The sequence below is a fragment of the Triticum urartu genome, chromosome 2A (assembly GCF_056163025.1).
Source record: "Triticum urartu cultivar PI428250 chromosome 2A, HENAU_Tu73, whole genome shotgun sequence".
NCBI classification, from domain to species: Eukaryota; Viridiplantae; Streptophyta; class Magnoliopsida; order Poales; family Poaceae; genus Triticum; species Triticum urartu.
Window position 1 is genome coordinate 47,408,941 of NC_141874.1, and position 23,105 is coordinate 47,432,045.

Below are 23,105 nucleotides of genomic sequence, written 5' to 3' on the forward strand. Positions count from 1 at the left end.
TCATAGTCATAGGAACATGTATAAGTCATGAAGAAAGCAATAGCAGAATAATAAACGATCGTGTGCTAAGCTAACGGAATGGGTCAAGTCAATCACATCATTCTCCTAATGATGTGATCCCGTTAATCAAATGACAACTCATGTCAATGGCTAGGAAACATAACCATCTTTGATCAATGAGCTAGTCAAGTAGAGGCATACTAGTGACACTCTGTTTGTCTATGTATTCACACAAGTATTATGTTTCCGGTTAATACAATTCTAGCATGAATAATAAACATTTATCATGATATAAGGAAATAAATAATAACTTTATTATTGCCTCTAGGGCATATTTCCTTCAAAAACAAGAACTTAGAATCGATGAGGACGGCTTGTGGTACTCACTGGTGTAGGTCGTAGCCGCCGGTATCGTGGCCGGCTGGTGGTGTGTGTTGCGCCTTACCAAATTGTGTGGCAACACGCTGTGGCAAGTGGTACTCCACGGCATAGACACAAATCATGGGCACGATGCACCGGAAGAGTAGCCGGTCCTGCTTGCACATGTTGTTCAGCTCGAACCCCCACTCTCGATCATCACTATACGGCCGCCAAGTAACCTATAACCAAACAATGGTAAGCTCAAGTGAAAGTGTTATCGAAACTATTCAAAATGTAGTTCTTATACCTGGAAAGGCGTGAGAGCATCAAGCTCGTTGCTGAAGACCTTGTACAAGGCCTTCGATTCGCCCGTGTAGACACGCACCACGTCCCAAGCGTATGCGACGGTCGGGTTCCGATCGTCTTCGTCATCTCCGCCGTAGTCCGTCCATGCACGCGAGCGCAACTTCTCCGGACGTCCCACCGGGACTCGCTCCCACATCCAAATGGAGAGGCCCCATACACATCCACACATACCGGACGTGACTTCCGCTCTCTGGGTCACGTCGTCAAGCTACAAACCAAGTATAGATGATAAGATGTCAAAATCTAAAGCAGCACACGTCCATGATATTTGAAAGAAAGTGATATTAACTTACCGGACGGTATAGGTAGGCAAGTCCGGCGGCCCCCCAGCTGTACCCCGCATCCCAGTCCTTTAGGAAGTCAAGATACATCCATAGGGCAGAGTTCCCGGAGCAGTCCGGAAACACCACTTCCGTGAGAATGTACCACAGGTAGGCCCTGGCGTACTACTCACCACCCAGGGCTCGGCATCTTCCGGGCACTTGCTCTGGTGCTTGAGGAGCCATGGCAGCGGTATGCCGGAAGTCCAGTTGCTCTTAGCGGGGGGGGGGGGGGGCAGTCGCCGATGAGGCTGACAATCCTATCGTGCCAGTTCGCCCTCTCCACTCTTCCTGTGAGAGCACGACCCTCGAGCGGTAGGGCCGTAATCATCGCCCAATCCTCGAGGGTCACGGTCATCTCCCCACATGGAAGATGAAAGCTGTGCGTCTCTGGCCGCCACCGGTCGATCAAAGCCGTGAGAGCTGAGTGGACGAGCGTCGGCGGCTTACGCTTGAACCGCAGGACGAAACCCAATAGTCGGGTGCTACCTCTTGAGCACTGCGTTGGTTTTCCCTTGAAGAGGAAAGGGTGATGCAGCAAAGTAGCGTAAGTATTTCCCTCAGTTTTTGGGAACCAAGGTATCAATCCAGTAGGAGGCCACGCACGAGTCCCTCGCACCTACACAAACAAATATATCCTCGCAACCAACACAATAAAGGGGTTGTCAATCCCTTCACGGTCACTTACGAGAGTGAGATCTGATAGACATGATAAGATAATTTTTTGGTATTTTTATGATAAAGATGCAAAGTAAAGAAAGCAAAATAAAAACGGCGTCAGAAATAGCTAAGTGTTGGAAGATTAATATGATGGAAAATAGACCCGGGGGCCATAGGTTTCACTAGTGGCTTCTCTCGAGAGCATAAGTATTACGGCGGGTGAACAAATTACTGTTGAGAAATTGACAGAATTGAGCATAGTTATGAGAATATCTAGGTATGATCATGTATATAGGCATCACGTCCAAGACAAGTAGACCGACTCCTGCCTGCATCTACTACTATTACTCCACACATCGACCGCTATCCAGCATGCATCTAGAGTATTAAGTTCATAAGAACAGAGTAATGCTTTAAGTAAGATGACATGATGTAGAGGGATAAACTCATGCAATATGATATAAACCCCATCTTGTTATCCTCGATGGCAACAATACAATACGTGCCTTGCTGCCCCTACTGTCACTGGGAAAGGACACCGCAAGATTGAACCCAAAGCTAAGCACTTCTCCCATTGCAAGAAAGATCAATCTAGTAGGCCAAACCAAACTGATAATTCGAAGAGACTTGCAAAGATAACCAATCATACATAAAAGAATTCAGAGAAGATTCAAATATTGTTCATAGATAAACTTGATCATAAACACACAATTCATCAGTCTCAACAAACACACCGCAAAAGAAGATTACATCGAATAGATCTCCACAAGAGAGGGGGAGAACATTGTATTGAGATCCAAAAAGAGAGAAGAAGCCATCTAGCTAACAACTATGGACCCGAAGGTCTGAGGTAAACTACTCACACATCATCGGAGAGGCTATGGTGTTGATGTAGAAGCCCTCTGTGATCGCTGCCCCCTCTGGCGGAGCTCCGGAAAAGGCCCCAAGATGGGATCTCACGGGTACAGAAGGTTGCGGCGTTGGAATTAGGTTTTTGGCTCCGTATCTTGTAGTTTGGGGGTACGTAGGTATATATAGGAGGAAGAAGTATGTCGGTGGAGCAACGTGTGGCCCACGAGGGTGGAGGGCGCACCCAGGGGGGTAGGCGCGCCCCCTACCTCGTGCCTTCCTGGTTGATGTCTTGACGTAGGGTCCAAGTCCTCTGGATCACGTTTGTTCCGAAAATCACGTTCCCGAAGGTTTCATTCCGTTTGGACTTCGTTTGATATTCTTTTTTGCGAAACTCTGAAATAGGCAAAAAACAACAATTCTGGGCTGGGCCTCCGGTTAATAGGTTAGTCCCAAAAATAATATAAAAGTGTATGATACGCTCTTTCACACATAAACCTCCTTATATCTTCCTCAAAACATCCACCATACCTACCTATTATGGCATTTCCATAGCCATTCCGAGACATATTGCCATGCAACTTTCCACCGTTCCGTTCATCATGACACATTCATCATTGTCATATTGCTTAGCATGATCATGTAGTTGACATAGTATTTGTGGCAAAGCCACCGTTCATAATTCTTTCATACATGTCACTCTTGGTGCATTGCATATCCTGGTACACTGCCGGAGGCATTCATATAGAGTCATACTTTGTTCTAGTATCGAGTTGTAATCATTGAGTTGTAAATAAATAGAAGTGTGATGATCATCATTTTCTAGAGCATTGTCCCAAGTGAGGAATAAAAAAAAAGAGAAGGCCCAAAAAAATAAAAAAAAGAGAAAGGCCATAAAAAAGAGAAGGCCCAAAAAAAATGAGAGAAAAAGAGAGAAGGGACAATGTTACTATCCTTTTACCACACTTGTGCTTCAAAGTAGCACCATGATCTTCATGATAGAGAGTCTCTTGTTTTCTCATTTTCATATACTAGTGGGAATCTTTCATTATAGAACTTGGCTTTTATATTCCAACAATGGGCTTCCTCAAATGCCCTAGGTCTTCGTGAGCAAGCAAGATGGATGCACACCCACTTAGTTTCTTTTGTTGAGCTTTCATACATTTATAGCTCTAATGCATCCGTTGCATGGCAATCCCTACTCCTTGCATTAACATCAATCGATGGGCATCTCCATAGCCCATTGATTAGCCTCGTTGATGTGAGACTTTCTCCTTTTTTTTTGTTTTCTCCACATAACCCCCATCATCATATTCCATTCCACCCATAGTGCTATATCCATGGCTCGCGCTCATGTATTGCGTGAAGGTTTATAAGTTTGAGATTACTAGAGTATGAAACAATTGCTTGGCTTGTCATCGGGGTTGTGCATGATGAGAGCATTCTTGTGTGACGAAAATGGAGCATGACTAAACTATATGATTTTGTAGGGATGAACTTTATTTGGCCATGTTATTTTGAGAAGACATAATTGCTTAGTTAGTATGCTTGAAGTATTATTATTTTTATGTCAATATGAACTTTTGTCTTGAATCTTCCGGATCTGAATATTCATACCACAATTAAGAAGAATTACATTGAAATTATGCCAACTAGCATTCCACATCAAAAAATATCTTTTTTTATCATTTACGTACTCGAGGACGAGCAGGAATTAAGCTTGGGGATGCTTGATACGTCTCCAACGTATCTATAATTTTGATTGCTCCATGCTATATTATCTACTGTTTTGGGCAATATTGGGCTTTATTATCCACTTTTATATTATTTTTGGGACTAACCTATTAACCGGAGGCCCAGCCCAGATTTGTTGTTTTTTTTGCCTATTTCAGTGTTTCAAAGAAAAGGAATATCAAACGGAGTCGAAACGGAACGAAATCAACTGGAGAAGTTATTTTTGGAAGGAAAGCTACCGGAAAAGCTTGGAGTGCATGTCGGGAAAGAAGGGAGGTGCCCACGAGGGTGGGGGGTGCGCCCCCTGCCTCGTGGCCCCCCTTCGGTCCACCGACGTACTCCTTTCACCCATATATACCCACATATCCTAAAACTTCCAGAACAGAGAATAGATCGGGAGTTCTGCCGCCGCAAGCCTCTGTAGCCACCAAAAACCAATCGGGACCCTGTTCCGGCACCCTGCCGGAGGGGGGAACCCTCACCGGTGGTCATCTTCATCATCCCGGCGCTCTCCATGACGAGGAGGGAGTAGTTCACCCTCGGGGTTGAGGGTATGTACCAGTAGCTATGTGTTTGATCTCTCTCTCTCTCTCTCTCGTGTTCTTGATTTGGCACGATCTTGATGTATCGCGAGCTTTGCTATTATAGTTGGATCTTATGTTTCTTCTCTCCCTCTTCTCTCTTGTAATGGATTGAGTTTTCCCCTTGAAGTAATCTTATCAGATTGAGTCTTTAAAGATTTGAGAACACTTGATGTATGTCTTGCCGTGCGTATCTGTGATGACAATGGGATATCACGTGATTCACTTGATGTATGTTTTGGTGATCAACTTGCGGGTTCCGCCCATGAACCTATGCATAGGGGTTGGCACACGTTTTCGTCGTGATTCTCCGGTAGAAACTTTGGGGCACTCTTTGAGGTTCTATGTGTTGGTTCGAGTAGATGAATTGAGATTGTGTGATGTATATCGTATAATCATACCCACGGATACTTGAGGTGACATTGGAGTATCTAGGTGACATTAGGGTTTTGGTTGATTTGTGTCTTAAGGTGTTATTCTAGTACGAACTCTAGGGCTGTTTGTGACACTTATAGGAATAGCCCAACAGATTGATTGGAAAGAATAATTTTAAGGTGCTTTCGTACCCTACCATAATCTCTTCGTTTGTTCTCCGCTATTAGTGATTTTGGAGTGACTCTTTGTTGCATGTTGAGGGATAGTTATATGATCCAGTTATGTTATTATTGTTGAGAGAACTTGCACTAGTGAAAGTATGAACCCTAGGCCTTGTTTCCTATCATTTTGCAATACCGTTTACACTCACTTTTATCATTAGTTACCTTACTGTTTTTATATTTTCAGATTACAAAAACCTATATCTGCCATCCATATTGCACTTGTATCACCATCTCTTCGCCGAACTAGTGCACCTATACAATTTACCATTGTATTGGGTGTGTTGGGGACACAAGAGACTCTTTGTTATTTGGTTGCAGGGTTGCTTGACAGAGACCATCTTCATCCTACGCCTCCCACGGATTGATAAACCTCAGGTCATCCACTTGAGGGAAATTTGCTATTGTCCTACAAACCTCTGCACTTGGAGGCCCAACAACGTCTACAAGAAGAAGGTTGCGTAGTAGACATCACGTACCGCTCGTCGTAAACCATCTTAACCGTCGTCTTGTGAGCCCTCATCCGTAGTGGCGGCAGCATCTGTGAAAATCAATAACCAAAGCATAATTAGCAAAGACATAATAGTTAGCAACTTGTTTTCATCAATTCGAAAGATTTGGTTTAAAATGGTAATTACCACTCCATTCTCAATGAAACGGGCACGGTGACGCTTGTCGAACCTAGGGTCAAGCATGGTGTACTTCGTGCCGATGTCGTCCGCAAGAGGTGGCTTCCTAAAAGAATTGCATAAGCATATCAAAAGATTTTTCAACATGAACTAGGGTTCATCATTATCTACGAAACATATCAATGCATAACAAAGGTTAATCACATCCAACAGAACCTATGAGTTCAATCTTCGAATAATAATATATCAAGATTATCATGAACATGAACTAAATACAATACATATATCAAGAACTAAATAAAATACATATATCAAGATGCAATCACCATGGTTCAAATGCATCATATCACATATTTCTCCAACAAAATCCAACATGCATCATCTCATATTTTGTTAAAAAACAAAAAAACATGAACTAGGGTTCATCTTGAGGATTCATACACTACATATAACAAATATATCCAATATTCATCTCCAATATTCATCATACACTACATCCAATACTTGCATCATAGCATAGGAACATGCATCATCTATCATAACAAATGCCTCCAACATCCATCATATAAAAAACATTCAAATCAAATATGAACTAGGGTTCATCTTAACTCAACCATACCAACTAGTCAATAGAGTTCATATCTAACACAATATAACTTCTAGAATCAACCTAAATAAATCCTAGGGTTAAAAAAATATTCACTCTAGTTCAAAAAAGGAGTGATTTGAATCGAATAATGTGACGAATCGAAAGGTGTTTTATTAAAACTAATTGGAGGGATTGAAAGAGCTTACTTTTCTTTCTTCGGGGCCATCTCGATCCACAAAATCCGTGAAGAAACGAAGAAGATTGGAGGGGGGAGTGGAGGGGATGAGAGAGGGCGAGTTGGAGGAACTGCTCTATTCTTCATGGTGGGGGGGGGGGGGCAGCTGAGTGGGGGGGAGAATGGGGGTGGGGGCGGCCGGCCCGCGGTTTATATATGTCCACACCCTACCGCCAGAGGCTTCGGCGGTAGGTTCAGACATCCTACCGCCGGGCGGAGCGGCGGTAGGGTGTGACGGAGGGGCACGGAGGCCGTTATCGCTTCTGACGTGGATAAGTTTGCTACCGCCGCAGGTGTTGGCGGTATGCCTCGTGGCGGTAGGTGAAAGGGTCAAATGTCGCAATTTTTTCAAACTGGGGTTAGATCTCGATTTTGTTTGACAAAAGGGTCAAAACACGAAATTTTGCCTCACTGAGAAACCATGGCAGTTTCTGCATGTGCAAATCATGCATCTATTCAAGTTATCTAGCACTACCATACGATTTTTACAAATTATCAATCTATTCGAATTATCTTACACTATCATACCATTTTTTATGCATCAATTCAAATTATCTAGCTCTACCATACCTAAATGTAGTTTCTACACATGCAAATTATCCAACTAAATGCATATGTTGCCTACTCACTTCACTGCCAAACCATGGCAGTTTCTACGCGTGCAACTTATGCATCTATTCAAATTATCTAGCACTACCATACAAATTTTTACAAAATATCCATCTATTCAAATTATCTAGCACTAGCATACCATTTTTAATTATGCATCAATTCAAATTATCTAGCACTGCCATACCTAAATGCAGTTTCTACACATGCAAATTATCCAGCTAAATGCATAAGTTGCCTACTCACTTCACTATCCAACACTTGGCATTTATACAAATGCATATACCATGGCATTTTCTATTCAATTGCCTACACATGGCATTTCCTATGAATACAAACACGTGGCAGTTTCTAACACTGTCATACAAATTATCCATCTATTCAAATTAGTAAGGCACCACCATACAAACACATGGCAGTTCCCATCTATTCAAACTCCTAATTGTCCAACACATGGCACTTTAAATTGTTCATCTATTCAGCCTCCTAATTTTGCCAAACAAAACCCTTAGTGATGCAAATCAATTCGGGAGGGGATGAACTCACTGAAACCTTAGAGAGGAGAAAGAAGGTGGAGGGGGATGAACTCACTGCACCGGAGCCCGTCAGAAATGGTCGTGTCCGTCGCCGTCACGGAAACCCTAGGGCAGAGAGAGAAGGACCGGAGGGGATGGACTCACGAAAACCTAGAGAGGAGAAATGAGGTGGAGGGGAGATGTAGATGACCTCGGCACCAGAGCCCGCCAGAATCTACCGACGACTAGCAATGACAGAAAGGGGATCGAGAGCGCGGGGGCAGGGAAAGAGGGAGCGCAGGCAGAGAGAGAGAGAGAGCGAGGTGGGGCGAGGGGGCTATTCCCCCCTTGGTTTTGAGCCACTGCCTCCCATGCATTTTTTGGCTTGGCCCAATTAGCAAAAAAGTCAACCTCTCAGATGTCTGTCCTGATGCTCTTCAACTATGCGGATTCGCTGATGTATGCTGAAATCCGTGAGTCCACGGGCATGTGTGATACTGAGCTGATGGGCTGCCTGCAGTCACTTGTATCGGTTGATGGGTCCGCAGGTATCCTAAGTCTGAAAAGATGTGACGAAACTGGGTTCTCTGAGAATGACATCCTGTCCATCAACGAGAAGTTCAATGGCGGACCGGATCTATCCCTGAAGCATGATTTTGAAAATGGAAAACTGTCTGGAGCTGTGGATGAGGCAGCTAGTCACAACATAGATACTGCTATTGGGAGGCTAATGAAAAGGAAGAAGTCACTTGATCACGCCACTCTCATCAAGGAAGTTTCCGCCGAGCTTTGTCCTCGCTTTGTCACGACTCCGGCTGCGATAAAAAGCCGAATCGAGCACTTGATGGGACACAACAGTGAGTTACTGGAAAGGGATCCCCATGATCCGAGTCGTTACTTATATATCCCCTAGGTTTGTTCTTTAACACCTCCGTGCTTGTTGATATTGTCGGTGCTTCTTAGTAGAGTAGAACCCACCAGCTTGTATGGTTGTTTGATGTCTCCTCTGACTGCTATGATGTTAGATTATCTAGGCTTTTTGGTTTCTTCTTTGACTTGTACAGTACTATGTATGCTTCTGGATAGTTTTGGTTAAGAATGGTATAAATCATGCGGTGCTGTAGTAGTTCTTTTTGACCTTGTTTGGCCTGCTGTACTCTTGTCTTAATATTTTACATGCAGTTATCGTGCAATGTTCTACAGAAAAAGTAGTTAGGTTTCTTTTTATTTGCAAAATATATTACTATGAGTATATTTTGATCTTACCTGAACAAACTCATTGATTACATCTTGTTGTGACAATATCCTTGGCATTTGATAAGGCTTTTTTTTTGTTCATATAACAGAGTGCAGGACTCGAGGTTTGACAGCAACAGATTGGTGGATCGAGAATGAAGGTAGGAGCATTTTGGCGGTAGTTGCTTGTAGTCTGATTCTGCGAGGATCTTAGGCCGAGCCCTTCTGTAATATATTTTTTCGAGTCCCTTTCAGAGTTTTCTGATACCTTAACTTGGCATCGAGAGTGAACTTTTGTCTAGCGTTCTCGATCACACTGGGATGCTGTACTGCAGCGCTGCTGCGACTTAGATCTTTCAGTGAACTTATGGCCTTGGTTATGAAGTTAGACTTGAAACCTTCCTCTTTCCAGCTTCGCCTTTTGTGTTCTGTTGAACTATTTTCACACTGAATCCCTGGTGGCTGCTTTTGTGTGAACTTTATCGTCATGATACAGCAGGCACGTGTCCTGACAATTGTTGTTCGAGAACTAGTCTCCCGTCAGTGGAAGAATGAATATGGTTTTGTAACACCACATTCTCCTTGCAGCTGCGTGACTGTTGCAAGCGACTTGCCCTTTCGGACATTGTTTTGTGCTTGGGTTTGGGTTTTTATTTTTGGCATTCAGCTATGCCGTGCACTGGGCGAGAAGTTGCTGGCGTTTTTGCTGTTAAATTTTAGTACTGTATGTGCACCTTGTGTTGTTTGCAGCTACCTGAACTAGAGTTGCGCTTTGGTTTGGGCCTGGCGGTTTGTTGTTGTCTTGTTCATATTTACATCCAGAGCTGTATCATTTCAACAATGGCGCACCAAACAGTACTGGTAGTTGTCAGGCAACAAAAGTCCACCCAAGGGATAGGAAGCCGTTCAATAGTTTGGAAATCTCGTCTCTGAAACGTCGACGTTGCTCTTGCGCATGTCTGAAATTTTGGAAATTTGGACCTTGTTAGGAAGCAGGGGATGCAAACACTGCAGCTCCAGGAGAACAGTTGATAGTTCTATTCAGCATCACTGTATTTCAGCAAGAAATCTGTACCTGGAGCTGCCGGGTGCCGGCATTCTTGTGTCGAAAATGCTCTTATAGTATGAGACGGAGGGAGTAGTTGTATTCAGCATCAATATAATTTTGATTCGAGTGATCTCTTTTTTTTTTGCGGGGAAAAGGGAGATTTCTATTACTTAAGGAGGCAAATCAGCCATAACCAAGTTTAAAATGTCACGCATACTCGAGCCCAGCCATACCGCAGCACGGGGGGTACTCCTGCCATACTCTGCAAGAGCGTGGCTAACTTTATTTTGCGAACGACTAATAGAAGTTATAGAGATCTCCCTAACTTTATTTTGCGAACGACTAATTTTGATTCGAGTGATCTCAAAAGTAAAGAAAAACAGCGTGTATGGCTAGGATTGTGTCACGCCTGTTGATCGATCAGCAGCAGACTGAAGAAAATGCAGGTTCAGACTCTGAACCCGCAACCGCGCGACCTGGTCAGCGGGCCGGGCCGGGCCCAGGGTCAGGAGTAGGTGTGCGTGTGTGCCCGCTGTTGAGCGGCTTACTTGTATGCGTGTGTATGGACGATGAGGGCATCGAGAATCAAATGAATCATTCCTTCCCGTCGACTCCTCTCTCACGCTTGCTCTCACCTACCCTTGTCTGTCTCCTCTCACCCTGATCCCCTCCCCTCTCTCTCAAATCTCGCTATCGGGGCATGACAATCTGGTATTCAGAGCCCAAATTTTTTTCCCCACCACCGCCGTTTGCTCGAGATCGATCGGTAACATCCACTAGGTCAGGTGCGCGCCGCTCCGGTGAGCTCACACAAAATCCTGCCCGGGGTTCGATCCGATCTAGCACGAAACCACGACACCACCATCCAAGTCCTCGGCGCAGACCCGCCGCGTGCTTGACGCCATGTCGGAGACCACGGACAAGTTGCAGAACTTGCTCGAGTCCGTAATCCGCTGCCTCGATGCAAATCAGAAGACCGCCGACGAGCGTCACCAAGCACAGATCACCTACAACGACCAGGTCTCCGCCGAGATCAAGCTCCTCTCCAAGCAGATCGACCTCACACAAGCCGACGTGGACGAGGCCCGCAAGGCTAAGCCGACCGTCGACCCCGCGGCGACCGTCTCCGGAGGCGCGTCTCCATCGGGTGTCACGGCAACCGCGGACTCCTCCGCGCACCGTCCACCGCCTCCGCCACCACCACCACCGATTCGTCCTCCGCCGCTGCCCCTCTACACGGATGGCGCGGCCCAGCTACCGTTCGCCCGCCTCGTCAACCACGGAGCACCGTTGCTCACCGCGCGGTCACCCTCGTCCTCGGAGATCGATCGCCACGGCGACCACTACATCAAGCCGCCTAAGCATGATTTTCCGCTGTTTGACGGCGACGCCCCTCGCATCTGGCTAGACCATTGCACCACCTACTTCGAGCTGTACCGTGTGCCACAACACAACTGGGTCACCACCGTGGCGCTGTACATGGATGGCCTGGCCACGATGTGGCTCCAGGCCTATCGACAGACACACCCAGGGGTCTCTTGGCAAGCATTCAGAGCTGCAGTACAAGAGGAATTCGGTCCAGAGGAATTTGAGGTTCAGATGCACCACTTTGTTCAGTTACGATAGACAGGCAGTGTTCAGGAATATCGCCAGCAATTTGAGACAACAATGTACCATTTGCTGGCCCTGGACCCAACTTTGAGCTCCAAATTCTTCATATCTCAGTTCCTGATCGGTCTCAAAGACGAGCTGCGCCTGGGAGTTCGACTGCATGCACCAACCAGCATCACTCGCGCTGCTGGGTTCGCCCGCATTCAGGAGGAAGAACTGGAGAAGCAGCGCACTGCGCGTCCGCGCATCGCACCAGTCGGACGCCCGCCACCACCCGCACCACCAGCAGCCACTGTTCCAGCTCGCGCTGCAGCCGCACCATGGCAAGGGGGCGATGAGTATGCACGGGAGCGTCAGCTGTGCGAGAGCGAACGGTCTCTGTTTTCGCTGCGGGGACAAATACTCGAGGGAGCATCAGTGCAAACGCACCGGCCAGATCCTGATGATAGAGGTAAGCGACTTTGGGGAGATCCTGTCTGACGACACAGTCCACGCTCTGCAACTGCTTGATGCACCTGAAGCTCAAGAACCAGAATGCTGCTCGCTGTCGCAACAGGCACTGTCAGGAGAAGAAACTCCCTCCACGATTCGCCTCCGAGCACAAGCTAGTGATCATATCATGCTTCTCTTGGCCCGTGCCCACGACGCCCACCGAGCTCCGCGGCTTCCTCGTCCTCACGGGCTACTACCGCAAGTTCGTGCCACACTACGACATTATCGCGAAGCCCCTGACGCGCCTCCTCACCAAGAAGGGATTCCTCTGGGACGACAAGGTGCAGACCGCATTCGAGATGTTGAAGAAGGCGATGGTGAGCACGCCCGTTCTGGCACTCCCAAACTTCAAGCGCCCGTTCGCCATCAAGACCGACGCGTGCGACACAGGCGTCGGCGCCATGCTGATGCAAGACGGCCACCCGATCGCGTACCTGAGTGTCACATCCTAGCTAGTCCATGCATTAGAGTGTTGCATCATGTCTATCTTTCATCAGAACTTGAATTGGGGAAGACAGAACCCCCAGCACCCCCTCTGAAATCAACTAGGGTTTACTAAAAATATTTTCAATGAACCTGAAATGCCCTTCTAAAAAGTTCACCCTCTTTGTCTTGGGTTAGAACCTCTGGCAAAATTGGTGCACAATTTTCTAGGTCAACAGAAGGTCATTGAATTAAATTATATGTAAATTGCATTTGGGCATTTAAATGCTAGTAAATATTTTGAATGCTCAAATAATTCTGAAAATAAGTGTAGGCTGTTAGAAATATTCTAAACAGAGCCTCTAATTATTTTCAGGATTTTTAGAAGTGCCTAGCTATTTTTAATAAAGCCACAAACCTATAGAAAATAGAAAACAGAAATTTAAAGAAAGGGAGAGGCTTACCTGGCGCCCACCTGGCAAGCCCACCTGCCGGCCCAGCCCAGCCACCGCTCCAGCGAGCTGCTTGGCTCGGCCAGGCAGGCAGCCAGGTGCTCGACGCCGGCACCAGCGCGTGCCACGCAGCTGCCCACCGCCCTGCCTCCTCCCCTCGCCGCTCTGCTGGCCTGGTCGACCTCCACGTTGCGCACCGACCCTCCTGGACACGTCCATTTCCCCCTGCCTCTCTCCCTTGCTCCCCTCCGCCATGGCCGATGCAGCCGCCGCCGTTCCGCCGCCGTAACCGTGCCCACCGTTGTCAACGCGCCGCTCCACCGTGTCTTGAAGCTCCGCCACTCCCTCCTCGACCGTCCCACCGAGCCACGCCCCGCCGGAAGCCCCCGAGCGTCTTCACCGAGCTCGTCTTCAACCTTCTGCCGGCCAGATCGCCTCCGCCGCCCCGCTTGCTCCGGCTCGTTTCCGACCTCGCCGTCAACTCCGTCGCAACCACCGTGAGACTAGCCACCTTTCTATCCTCTCCGCTCTCCTTCTCGTGCACCACAGCGAGCACACGGAGTTCGCCCGCACGCGCCGCCGCGGAGCTCGTCGCCGACGAGGCTCCGACCATGCCACGACCACGCCACTTAGTCCACTAACCTCACCACATCCCCAGGAGCACAACACACCATGCTACGTGCCTCGCCTTGCCTCCTAGCGACGGGTCCGAGCTCACCCGAGCTTCGGCCGCCGCCAAACTCGTCGTCGGCGCCGTTTCCGGCAACCCCGAGCCCAACCAACCGCACCAACCGCCGGGGCTCGCTCCCAGCTATCCATAGAGCCCAACGGCGCCCCGAACGGTGCCCTGTAGGTGAAACCCGCACCTGCACCGCCGCGTTTGGCCTTGCCGGCGGCTAAACGCCGTCGAGTTGACCCCGCTGACCCCGTTTGACCACGGGTGGGCCCAGTTAGGACCCCCTGGGTCAATGACAGGTAGGGCCCAGCCCTGCTGACTAATTAGGATTAGTATTAATTAATATTTTAGTCAAACTAATCACACTGACACGCGGGACCCACTGTCAGGTTTGATCTGGACCGTCCCGTTGACCACTGACGTCACCCTGATGCACTGCTGACGCAATAGCTAATTCCTGGATTTATTTTTATACAGAAAATTCCAGAAATTGTTGCAAACTTCAAAAATTCATAGAAGTTATTCTATAACTCCAAATGCAAAGATTTATATATGAATTTTGATCAGAAAAATTCAATCCATCCATTGGTAATGGTTTCATGCATGACAGAACAAGTTAACCTTGCTGTTTAAGCAAAATAAGATAATGCACTAAAATGGCTACATTAAATGAACTAACATTTGAATCTTTGATTCAAATGAATTCATTCCTTTCTGTTTGAGCTTGCATTAGGCCAAGACATATTCATATTGCCATGTCATAGCATGCATCATATTGTGGCATATTGTCATGCGTTGATTATCTTCGGTGTGTTTTTCGTGGTAGGTTCTGCCTCCGAGGATAACCCCGAATATCCGTCTGAAGGGCAGTACCGTACTACCACTACATCAGGCAAGCAACCCATTGATCATTCCGATACAAACCCATGCTCTCGCTTCTGCTCTTGTTTACTGCATTAAGACAACGCGATTCAAACTGCTGTGTGTTGCGGTAGTTGAACCCACTTCCTTTGCATGACCTGTCATTGCCACTGTAACTAGATTAAACCCACTAGCATGTGTAGGAGTTGATTGAGCCATATGTGTGTTTCCTACCATGCTATGCTTGCTATGCTTAGAGTTGTGTCAGGTCTGGCTCATCGGGATGATGAACTAGAGTGAAAGGTTGTGTCGGTGATGAGAGTGAAAGTGTTGAACATGATTTGGTAAAGGTATCGATGAGAGGCCATGTAGGAGTACATGGTGGGTTGTTTCATTGAGGCCGTCCTTAAGAACTAAGATTTGTGTGTGTGATTTAAGATTCAGCTACTACCACGCATTGGGCCCGAAACCAATGGAACCTCTCGGCTTATTAACCACTCTTGTCCTCTGTCCAGGAGTTGCAAGTAGTTTCTGGTGTTTGTAGTATGCTGGGGGCCGCACGCAGCGCTGACCATAGGGGTGGGTTGTGTTGCGGTAGGCACGTGGCACGGTGTGCCGATTTGCCCGTTTGGTGTCTCGGGAACCCTGCACACATCATTCGGGGCCGTTAGTGGAAACCTCGGCCGGACTCCCTGCGGATGGAACCCGAATAGGCAATAAACCTGGACTAGGGACTCGTGTGTTTAGTCAGGTCGTGGCCGACACCCTCGCTAGGCTTCCGCTTGAAGGTTGCCGAGTACACGTCGTGTAGCGGCAATAAGTGGTGAGAGCGTGTGTGAAGAAGTACACCCTGCAGGGTATAAAACTATTCGAATAGCCGCATCCGCGGTAAAGGACTACTTGTTCACCTATGCAGTTCATAGACAAGTAAATGGATACTACTAAAAGCCTCAAGATAAGTGTGAGTACCGCGGATGGCCCTCTCGTAGGATGACGAGAGAGGATCCACGGTGGAGTATTGTGTTGGTGAATAGCGGACTCGTGTGCGACAAATGCTTTACAAGTTGTGTCTATCGTAGGATAGCTTAGCCATGAGTCAAAGCTGGCTTGCTGCAATTACTCCACTACCTTCTTGAGAATGTGCATGTATAGTAGGATTCTGTTGTAAGACTTGCTGAGTACCTCCGTACTCATGTTGCTTTAATTAATGTTTTCAGACGACAACACCGCCCCCTCCGATGGGTTCTATGTAGACCTCGATGTTGATGAGTGACTAGCCACCCAGGTGGTGGTCCAAGACTTGTGAAGGGCTGATGTAGATAGAAAGGCTTCGTCAAGCCTTCTTTCTTTCTAGTGTCTGTACTCAGACTAAGTTGCTTCCGCATGTGCTTGTATGATTGTATGACTTGAGTGTCGGGTCGTGTGACCCCTATCTGTATGAATATGTTATGTATGGCTCCTCAGAGCCTTTTAAATAAAATACTTTGAGTTGTAGAGTTTTGTTGTGATGCCATGTTGCATGTACTCATATTGGGCATATTGTGTGTATGATTGAAATGCTTGGTATGAGTGGGATCCGACAATCTAGTTGTTTATCCTTGGAAGCCTCTCATATGGGGAAATGTAGTCTAGTGCTTCCTGAGCGATAGTAGTCCGCTACAGCCCGGTTCACCAGAGTCCTGCTAGCCCAGCACTACTGCTTTGGACACTTGACTGGCCGGCATGTGATTCACTTCGTCCCGATGTCTGTCCCTTTGGGGAAATGTCACGCAGTGACATCCGGAGTCCTGCCTAGCCTGCTACAGCCCGGGTAACCGGAGTCCTGTTAGCCCAGTGCTACAACCCGGATTCACACGTTGATGACCGACATGCTCGATGTGATTCATGTATGCCTGTCCCCATGGGTTAGTGCCGCTTTGGGTTCACGACTAGCCATGTCGGCCCGGGTTCTCTGTCATATGGATGCTAGCGACACTGTCATATACGTGAGCCAAAATGCGCAAACGGTCACGGGCCATGGTAAGGCGACACCCGTGGGGTTACCGTGCGTGAGGCCGCAAAGTGATATGAGGTGTTACCGGCTGGGTCGATGTGACTTGGAATCGGGGTCCTGACACTGAGCAAGGCGTTGGGCGTGCGGAGTCAGAAGCTCTCGGCGTACGAGAAGGAATTCCTCACCATGATGATGGCGATCGACAAGTGGCGCCCGTATCTCCAGCATGCACCATTCGAGATTGTCACCGGCCACAAGAGCATGTGATCCTTGGGCGATCAACAGCTAGTCACGGATCTGCAGCGCAAGGCTGAAAGGATCGAGAAGAGGTGTCTAGAGCGGGGGGGGGGGGGGGGGGTGATTAGACACTAAGTACCAAAAGTTGAAGTTTTTAATTTCTTTAAGTTGAAGTGGAGTTTTGGCACAAGTTTAACAAACACAATACATATCAAGCAAGCATGCAAAGAGTATATGAGCAGCGGAAATTAAAGCATGCAACTTGCAAGAATGTAAGGGGAAGGGTTTGGAAAATTCAAACGCAATTGGAGACTCGGATGTTTTTGTCGTGGTTCCGATAGGTGGTGCTATCGTACATCCACGTTGATGGAGACTTCAACCCACGAAGGGTAACGGTTGCGCGAGTCTACGGAGGGCTCCACCCACGAAGGGTCCACGAAGAAGCAACCTTGTCTATTCCATCATGGCCATCGCCCACGAAGGACTTGCCTCACTAGCGGTAGATCTTCACGAAGTAGGCAATCTCCTTGCCCTTACAAACTCCTTGGTTCAACTCCACAATATTGTCGGAGGCTCCCAAGTGACACCTAGCCAATCTAGGAGACACCACTCTCCAAGAATAACAAATGGTGTGTTGGTGATGAACTCCTTGCTCTTGTGCTTCAAATGATAGTCTCCCCAACACTCAACTCTCTCTCACAAGATATGGATTTTGTGGAAAGAAGATTTGAGTGGAAAGCAACTTGGGGAAGGCTACAGATCAATATTCATATGGTGGGAATGGAATATCTTGGCCTCAACACATGAGTAGGTGGTTCTCTCTCAAAAAATGTGTATTGGAAGTGTAGGTATGTTCTGATGGCTCTCTCCATGAATGAAGAGTGGGTGGAGGGGTATATATAGCCTCCACACAAAAACTAACCGTTACACACAATTTACCAATCTCGGTGAGACCGAATTGAGAAACTCGGTCGGACCGATTTAGCAAACCTAGTGACCGTTAGGATTTTCGGTGGGACTGAGATGCAACTCGGTAGGACCGATATGGTTAGGGTTAGGGCATAATGTAATCTCGGTGTGACCGATTACACAAACTCGGTGGGACCGATTTTGGTAATAAGCTAACCAGAGAGTTGGTCAGGCAAACTTGGTGAGACCGATTACACAAACTCGATGGGACCGATTTTGGTAATAAGCTAACCAAAAAGTTTGCATTGTAATCTCGGTAGTACCGATTGCTCAATCTCGGTGAGACCGATTCTGGTAATGGACATACACAGAGAGATTACAATCCCATCTCGGTGAGACCAAGATCCCTATCGGTGAAACCGATTTGCCTAGGGTTTGTGGCAGTGGCTATGACATCTGAACTCGGTGGCGCCGGATAGAAAGAATCGGTGGGGCCGAGTTTGACTTTTGGTTTAGGTCATATGTGGATGTGGGAAGGTAGTTGAGGGTTTTGGAGCATATCACTAAGCATTTTGAGCAAGAGCCTCATTAAGCAACACCTCATCCCTCCTTGAGAGTATTGGCTTTTCCTATAGACTCAATGTGATCTTGGATCACTAAAATATAAAATGTAGAGTCTTGATCTTGAAGCTTGAGCTAATCCTTTGTACTTAGCATCTTGAAGGGGTTCCACATCTTTTAGTCCATGCCACTTAATTTGTTGAACTTGTCTGAAACATACTAGGTAAAAGTATTAGTCCAACAAGAGATATGTTGTCATTAATTATCAAAATCACCCAGGGAGCACTTGTGCTTTCAATCTCCTCCTTTTTGGTAATTGATGGCAACACACATCAAAGCTTTAGATAAAGATAAAGAGAATAGCAAGTGAAGCTTTCGAAAGACATGTAACAAGCATAGGCTCCCCCTACATGTATGCAATCATGTGAATATGGAATATAGAAGCATGTGAGAGCATAACCATGACAGAGTAGGCAATGTGTTACATGTATCTTGGCTATATGCATCAGAGCAAAGGATGTGAATATGGGAAATGTACCTTCATGCCTATGAGTCCTTCTTGCAAACAGTATGTACATCAGCAAGAATTTCTCATACACATGACTATGATGCATATACTTACCTTGTGGTCTTGAGTTGGCTAGGATGGGATGAACCTGCGTAAACAAGGTTAGATAACACAGATGCACCTACTAGCTAGAGCAAACAAAAGAAACCACAAGAGTACCAAGACTGGGATGACATGTAGTGAGTACAGAGTACCCCGATATATATTGACATGTCCCCAAAGAGAAAGATATGCAATGAATTTGATAATTTTCTTTCCCTTGGATGTCTTGCTCCCCCTGAATCTAGCATGGGATACTGGGAGAAGATAGGGAATAGAAAATCAAAGCTCAAAGAAACAAATGAACAGAGCTAATGCAAATAAGCACATATGAACATGTCTTTCCCCCAAGAAGACATGTGGCATCTATCCTCTTGAACATCAAGCATCTGGGATCCTTGAAGATTACTCTTTCCTGGAGTATTCCCTCCCCCTAGAGATCTCTCCCCCTAGAGATATGATTAAGCTTTGATGTGATCTCTCTCTCCCCTTTTGACATCAATTTCCAAGAAGGGTCTTCTGGAATTTGTTGTGAATGGGTTCGGTCCTTGAATCACAGTACAAAGCATTAAGGTAAATGTGATGCTTGCAGAGGACAAGATTCATTGAGTGGAGCTGGATCAAGAATAAAGCAGGAATAAATGGCAAAATGTTTTTCCTGTTGTGAAATCGGTGTCACCGAGTTGTATGCTTCGGTTGCTCCGAAAATCTTCGGCTAGACCGGAGACATGAAACCGGTGGAACCGAGTTCATCACAGAGAAAAACACTTGTCACCTCAGCTCACTAGACAAATAAGATCTCACAAAGATTTGCAATGAATTGGATGCAGAAAATGCAGAACAAAAAGCAAAGAAAAGAAACTAAAAGATCTAGATGAAGTTTTTTTTTTGTTTTTTTTGAAAGGGGAAACAAATATGCATGAGACAAATGCAAGAACACAGAAAAGAACACAAGAGAACTTCATCTAGAGTTGGGCGGTGACAAAGTCACCTATGTTAGAGTACATTGACTTAGGAGTCAAGTGAGATCACTTGATCATAGGTCGTACTCATCGTTTAAGCTCAAAATGGGGTTAGCATTTTTCGTTTAAGTATCTTGATGTATTCACATCTTGTCGAGTTGCTTTGACTCATGACTTGGAGTAAAGCTACTCTAAGATGGAATAACATACCTTGGGTGGCGGTGTTGATCTTGATCATGTAGTTGAACTTGTGTGGGTTGCTCAAGGTTGATGTAGCCCATCAAGAGTTGGGAGCACCCTTTGGATTTTGAGTTCATCTACCTACATGGGTTAGTTTTCGCAAGGAAGAGCACTTGTGTATCCAACATGATAATCATGAAACTCAACATAGAATTTGTCAAAGGATATGTTTGAAAGGTTTCGTGCTTCCTTGTCATCAACCACCATTGTGTAGAGACTTGGTGATGTAGAGATTGCTCAAGATGTGAGTGAGTTGCAATCTCATAGAATTAGATTCATCCAAGTACCTACAAGGGTTAGATAACATGCAAGATGCAAATTTTCAAGACATAAGATAATCATCATAGGAGAAATATCAAGTGATTAGTCGTAAGCTCAAGTCTTGCATGTATCCAATGGAGTTCCTACTCCAAGTTTGAAGCATCAATGATGTTCAATTCACCTCTTAACCTGCAAAACACTTTCTAATCAAGTGGTTTAGTGAATATATCCGCTAATTGCTTATTGGTGCAAACATGCTTAAGGTTTATGTCACCCTTAGCAACGTGATCTCGAATGAAATGATGACGAACTTCAATATGCTTAGTTCGAGAGTGTTGCACGGGATTGTGAGCAATCTTGATAGCACTTTCATTGTCACAAAGTAATGGAACATGTTTCACATATATCCCATAATCTTTAAGAGTTTGGGTCATCCAAAGTAACTGAGCACAACATGAACCAGCGGCAATGTATTCCGCTTCGGCGGTGGATAAGGATACCGAGTTTTGTTTCTTGGAAGACCAAGACACAAGAGATCTACCAAGGAATTGACAAGTACCCGAAGTGGACTTTCTCGGAAAGTAAAGCATGCAACTTGCAAGAATGTAAGGGGAAGGGTTTGGAAAATTCAAACGCAATTGGAGACTCGGATGTTTTTGTCGTGGTTCCGATAGGTGGTGCTATCGTACATCCACGTTGATGGAGACTTCAACCCACGAAGGGTAACGGTTGCGTGAGTCCACGGAGGGCTCCACCCACAAAGGGTCCACGAAGAAGCAACCTTGTCTATTCCATCATGGCCATCGCCCACGAAGGACTTGCCTCACTAGCGGTAGATCTTCACGAAGTAGGCGATCTCCTTGCCCTTACAAACTCCTTGGTTCAAATCCACAATCTTGTCGGAGGCTCCCAAGTGACACCTAGACATTCTAGGAGACACCACTCTCCAAGAAGTAACAAATGGTGTGTTGGTGATGAACTCCTTGCTCTTGTGCTTCAAATGATAGTCTCCCCAACACTCAACTCTCTCTCACAAGATATGGATTTGGTGGAAAGAAGATTTGAGTGGAAAGCAACTTGGGGAAGGCTAGAGATCAAGATTCATATGGTGGGAATGGAATATCTTGGCCTCAACACATGAGTAGGTGGTTCTCTCTCAGAAAATGTGTATTGGAAGTGTAGGTATGTTCTGATGGCTCTCTCCACGAATGAAGAGTGGGTGGAGGGGTATATATAGCCTCCACACAAAAACTAACCGTTACACACAATTTACCAATCTCGGTGAGACCGAATTGAGAAACTCGGTCGGACCGATTTAGCAAACCTAGTGACCGTTAGGATTTTCGGTGGGACTGAGATGCAACTCGGTAGGACCGATATGGTTAGGGTTAGGGCATAATGTAATCTCGGTGTGACCGATTACACAAACTCGGTGGGACCGATTTTGGTAATAAGCTAACCAGAGAGTTGGTCAGGCAAACTTGGTGAGACCGATTACACAAACTCGATGGGACCGATTTTGGTAATAAGCTAACCAGAAAGTTTGCATTGTAATCTCGGTAGTACCGATTGCTCAATCTCGGTGAGACCGATTCTGGTAATGGACATACACAGAGAGATTACAATCCCATCTCGGTGAGACCAAGATCCCTTTCGGTGAGACCGATTTGCCTAGGGTTTGTGGCAGTGGCTATGGCATCTGAACTCGGTGGCGCCGGATAGAAAGAATCGGTGGGGCCGAGTTTGACTTTTGGTTTAGGTCATATGTGGAAGTGGGAAGGTAGTTGAGGGTTTTGGAGCATATCACTAAGCATTTTGAGCAAGAGCCTCATTAAGCAACACCTCATCCCTCCTTGATAGTATTGGCTTTTCCTATAGACTCAATGTGATCTTGGATCACTAAAATAGAAAATGTAGAGTCTTGATCTTGAAGCTTGAGCTAATCCTTTGTCCTTAGCATCTTGAAGGGGTTCCACATCCTTTAGTCCATGCCACTTAATTTGTTGAACTTGTCTGAAACATACTAGGTAAAAGTATTAGTCCAACAAGAGATATGTTGTCATTAATTATCAAAATCACCCAGGGAGCACTTGTGCTTTCAAAGGCAATGTCCAAGATGGTGGGGCTACAGTTCATGTTCCGCTACAAGAAGGGCACGGACAACAGCGCGGCCGACGCGCTCTCCCGGGTGGGGCACTTATTGGCCCTCGACGCGCTCTCGGTGTGCTAGCCCCAGTGGCTACAGGAGGTGGCAAACTCTTACGAGACGGTCGCGGATGCCCAGGAACTGCTCGCCAAGCTGGCTCTCTGCGACACCAACGACCAGGGCCGCATTCTGCAACAAGGGGTGATCCACCAGCGCGGGCGGCTCTGGATCGGCGCCAATACTGTGCTCCAAGCCAAGATGATCGCCGCGTTACACCACAACACGGTGGGAGGACACTCTGGCACCACCGCCACATACCAGCGCGCCCGCAAGCTCTTCGCCTGGAC

At 46.5% G+C, this 23,105-nt stretch overlaps 3 protein-coding genes across 3 annotated transcripts; 2 read left to right on the top strand and 1 right to left on the bottom strand.

Moving 5' to 3' along the window:
- Positions 1-1,176: 1,176 nt before the first annotated feature.
- Positions 1,177-6,910, bottom strand: LOC147983554 (uncharacterized). The gene is made up of 4 exons (XM_087540767.1): positions 6,891-6,910; positions 6,105-6,201; positions 5,946-6,007; positions 1,177-1,537 (listed from the first exon to the last, which is right to left on the bottom strand). Exons 1-4 carry the CDS (start codon positions 6,908-6,910, stop codon positions 1,177-1,179), a joined length of 540 nt encoding a protein of 179 aa, XP_087396893.1.
- Positions 6,911-8,461: 1,551 nt separating this feature from the next.
- Positions 8,462-10,037, top strand: LOC147983555 (cullin-3A-like). Its single transcript, XM_087540768.1, has 3 exons — positions 8,462-8,900; positions 9,390-9,440; positions 10,030-10,037. Exons 1-3 carry the CDS (start codon positions 8,462-8,464, stop codon positions 10,035-10,037), a joined length of 498 nt encoding a protein of 165 aa, XP_087396894.1.
- Positions 10,038-11,230: 1,193 nt separating this feature from the next.
- On the top strand, positions 11,231-11,953 carry LOC147983556 (uncharacterized). The gene has a single exon (XM_087540770.1). The coding sequence runs from the start codon at positions 11,231-11,233 to the stop codon at positions 11,951-11,953; it is 723 nt and encodes a 240-aa protein (XP_087396896.1).
- Positions 11,954-23,105: the final 11,152 nt, after the last annotated feature.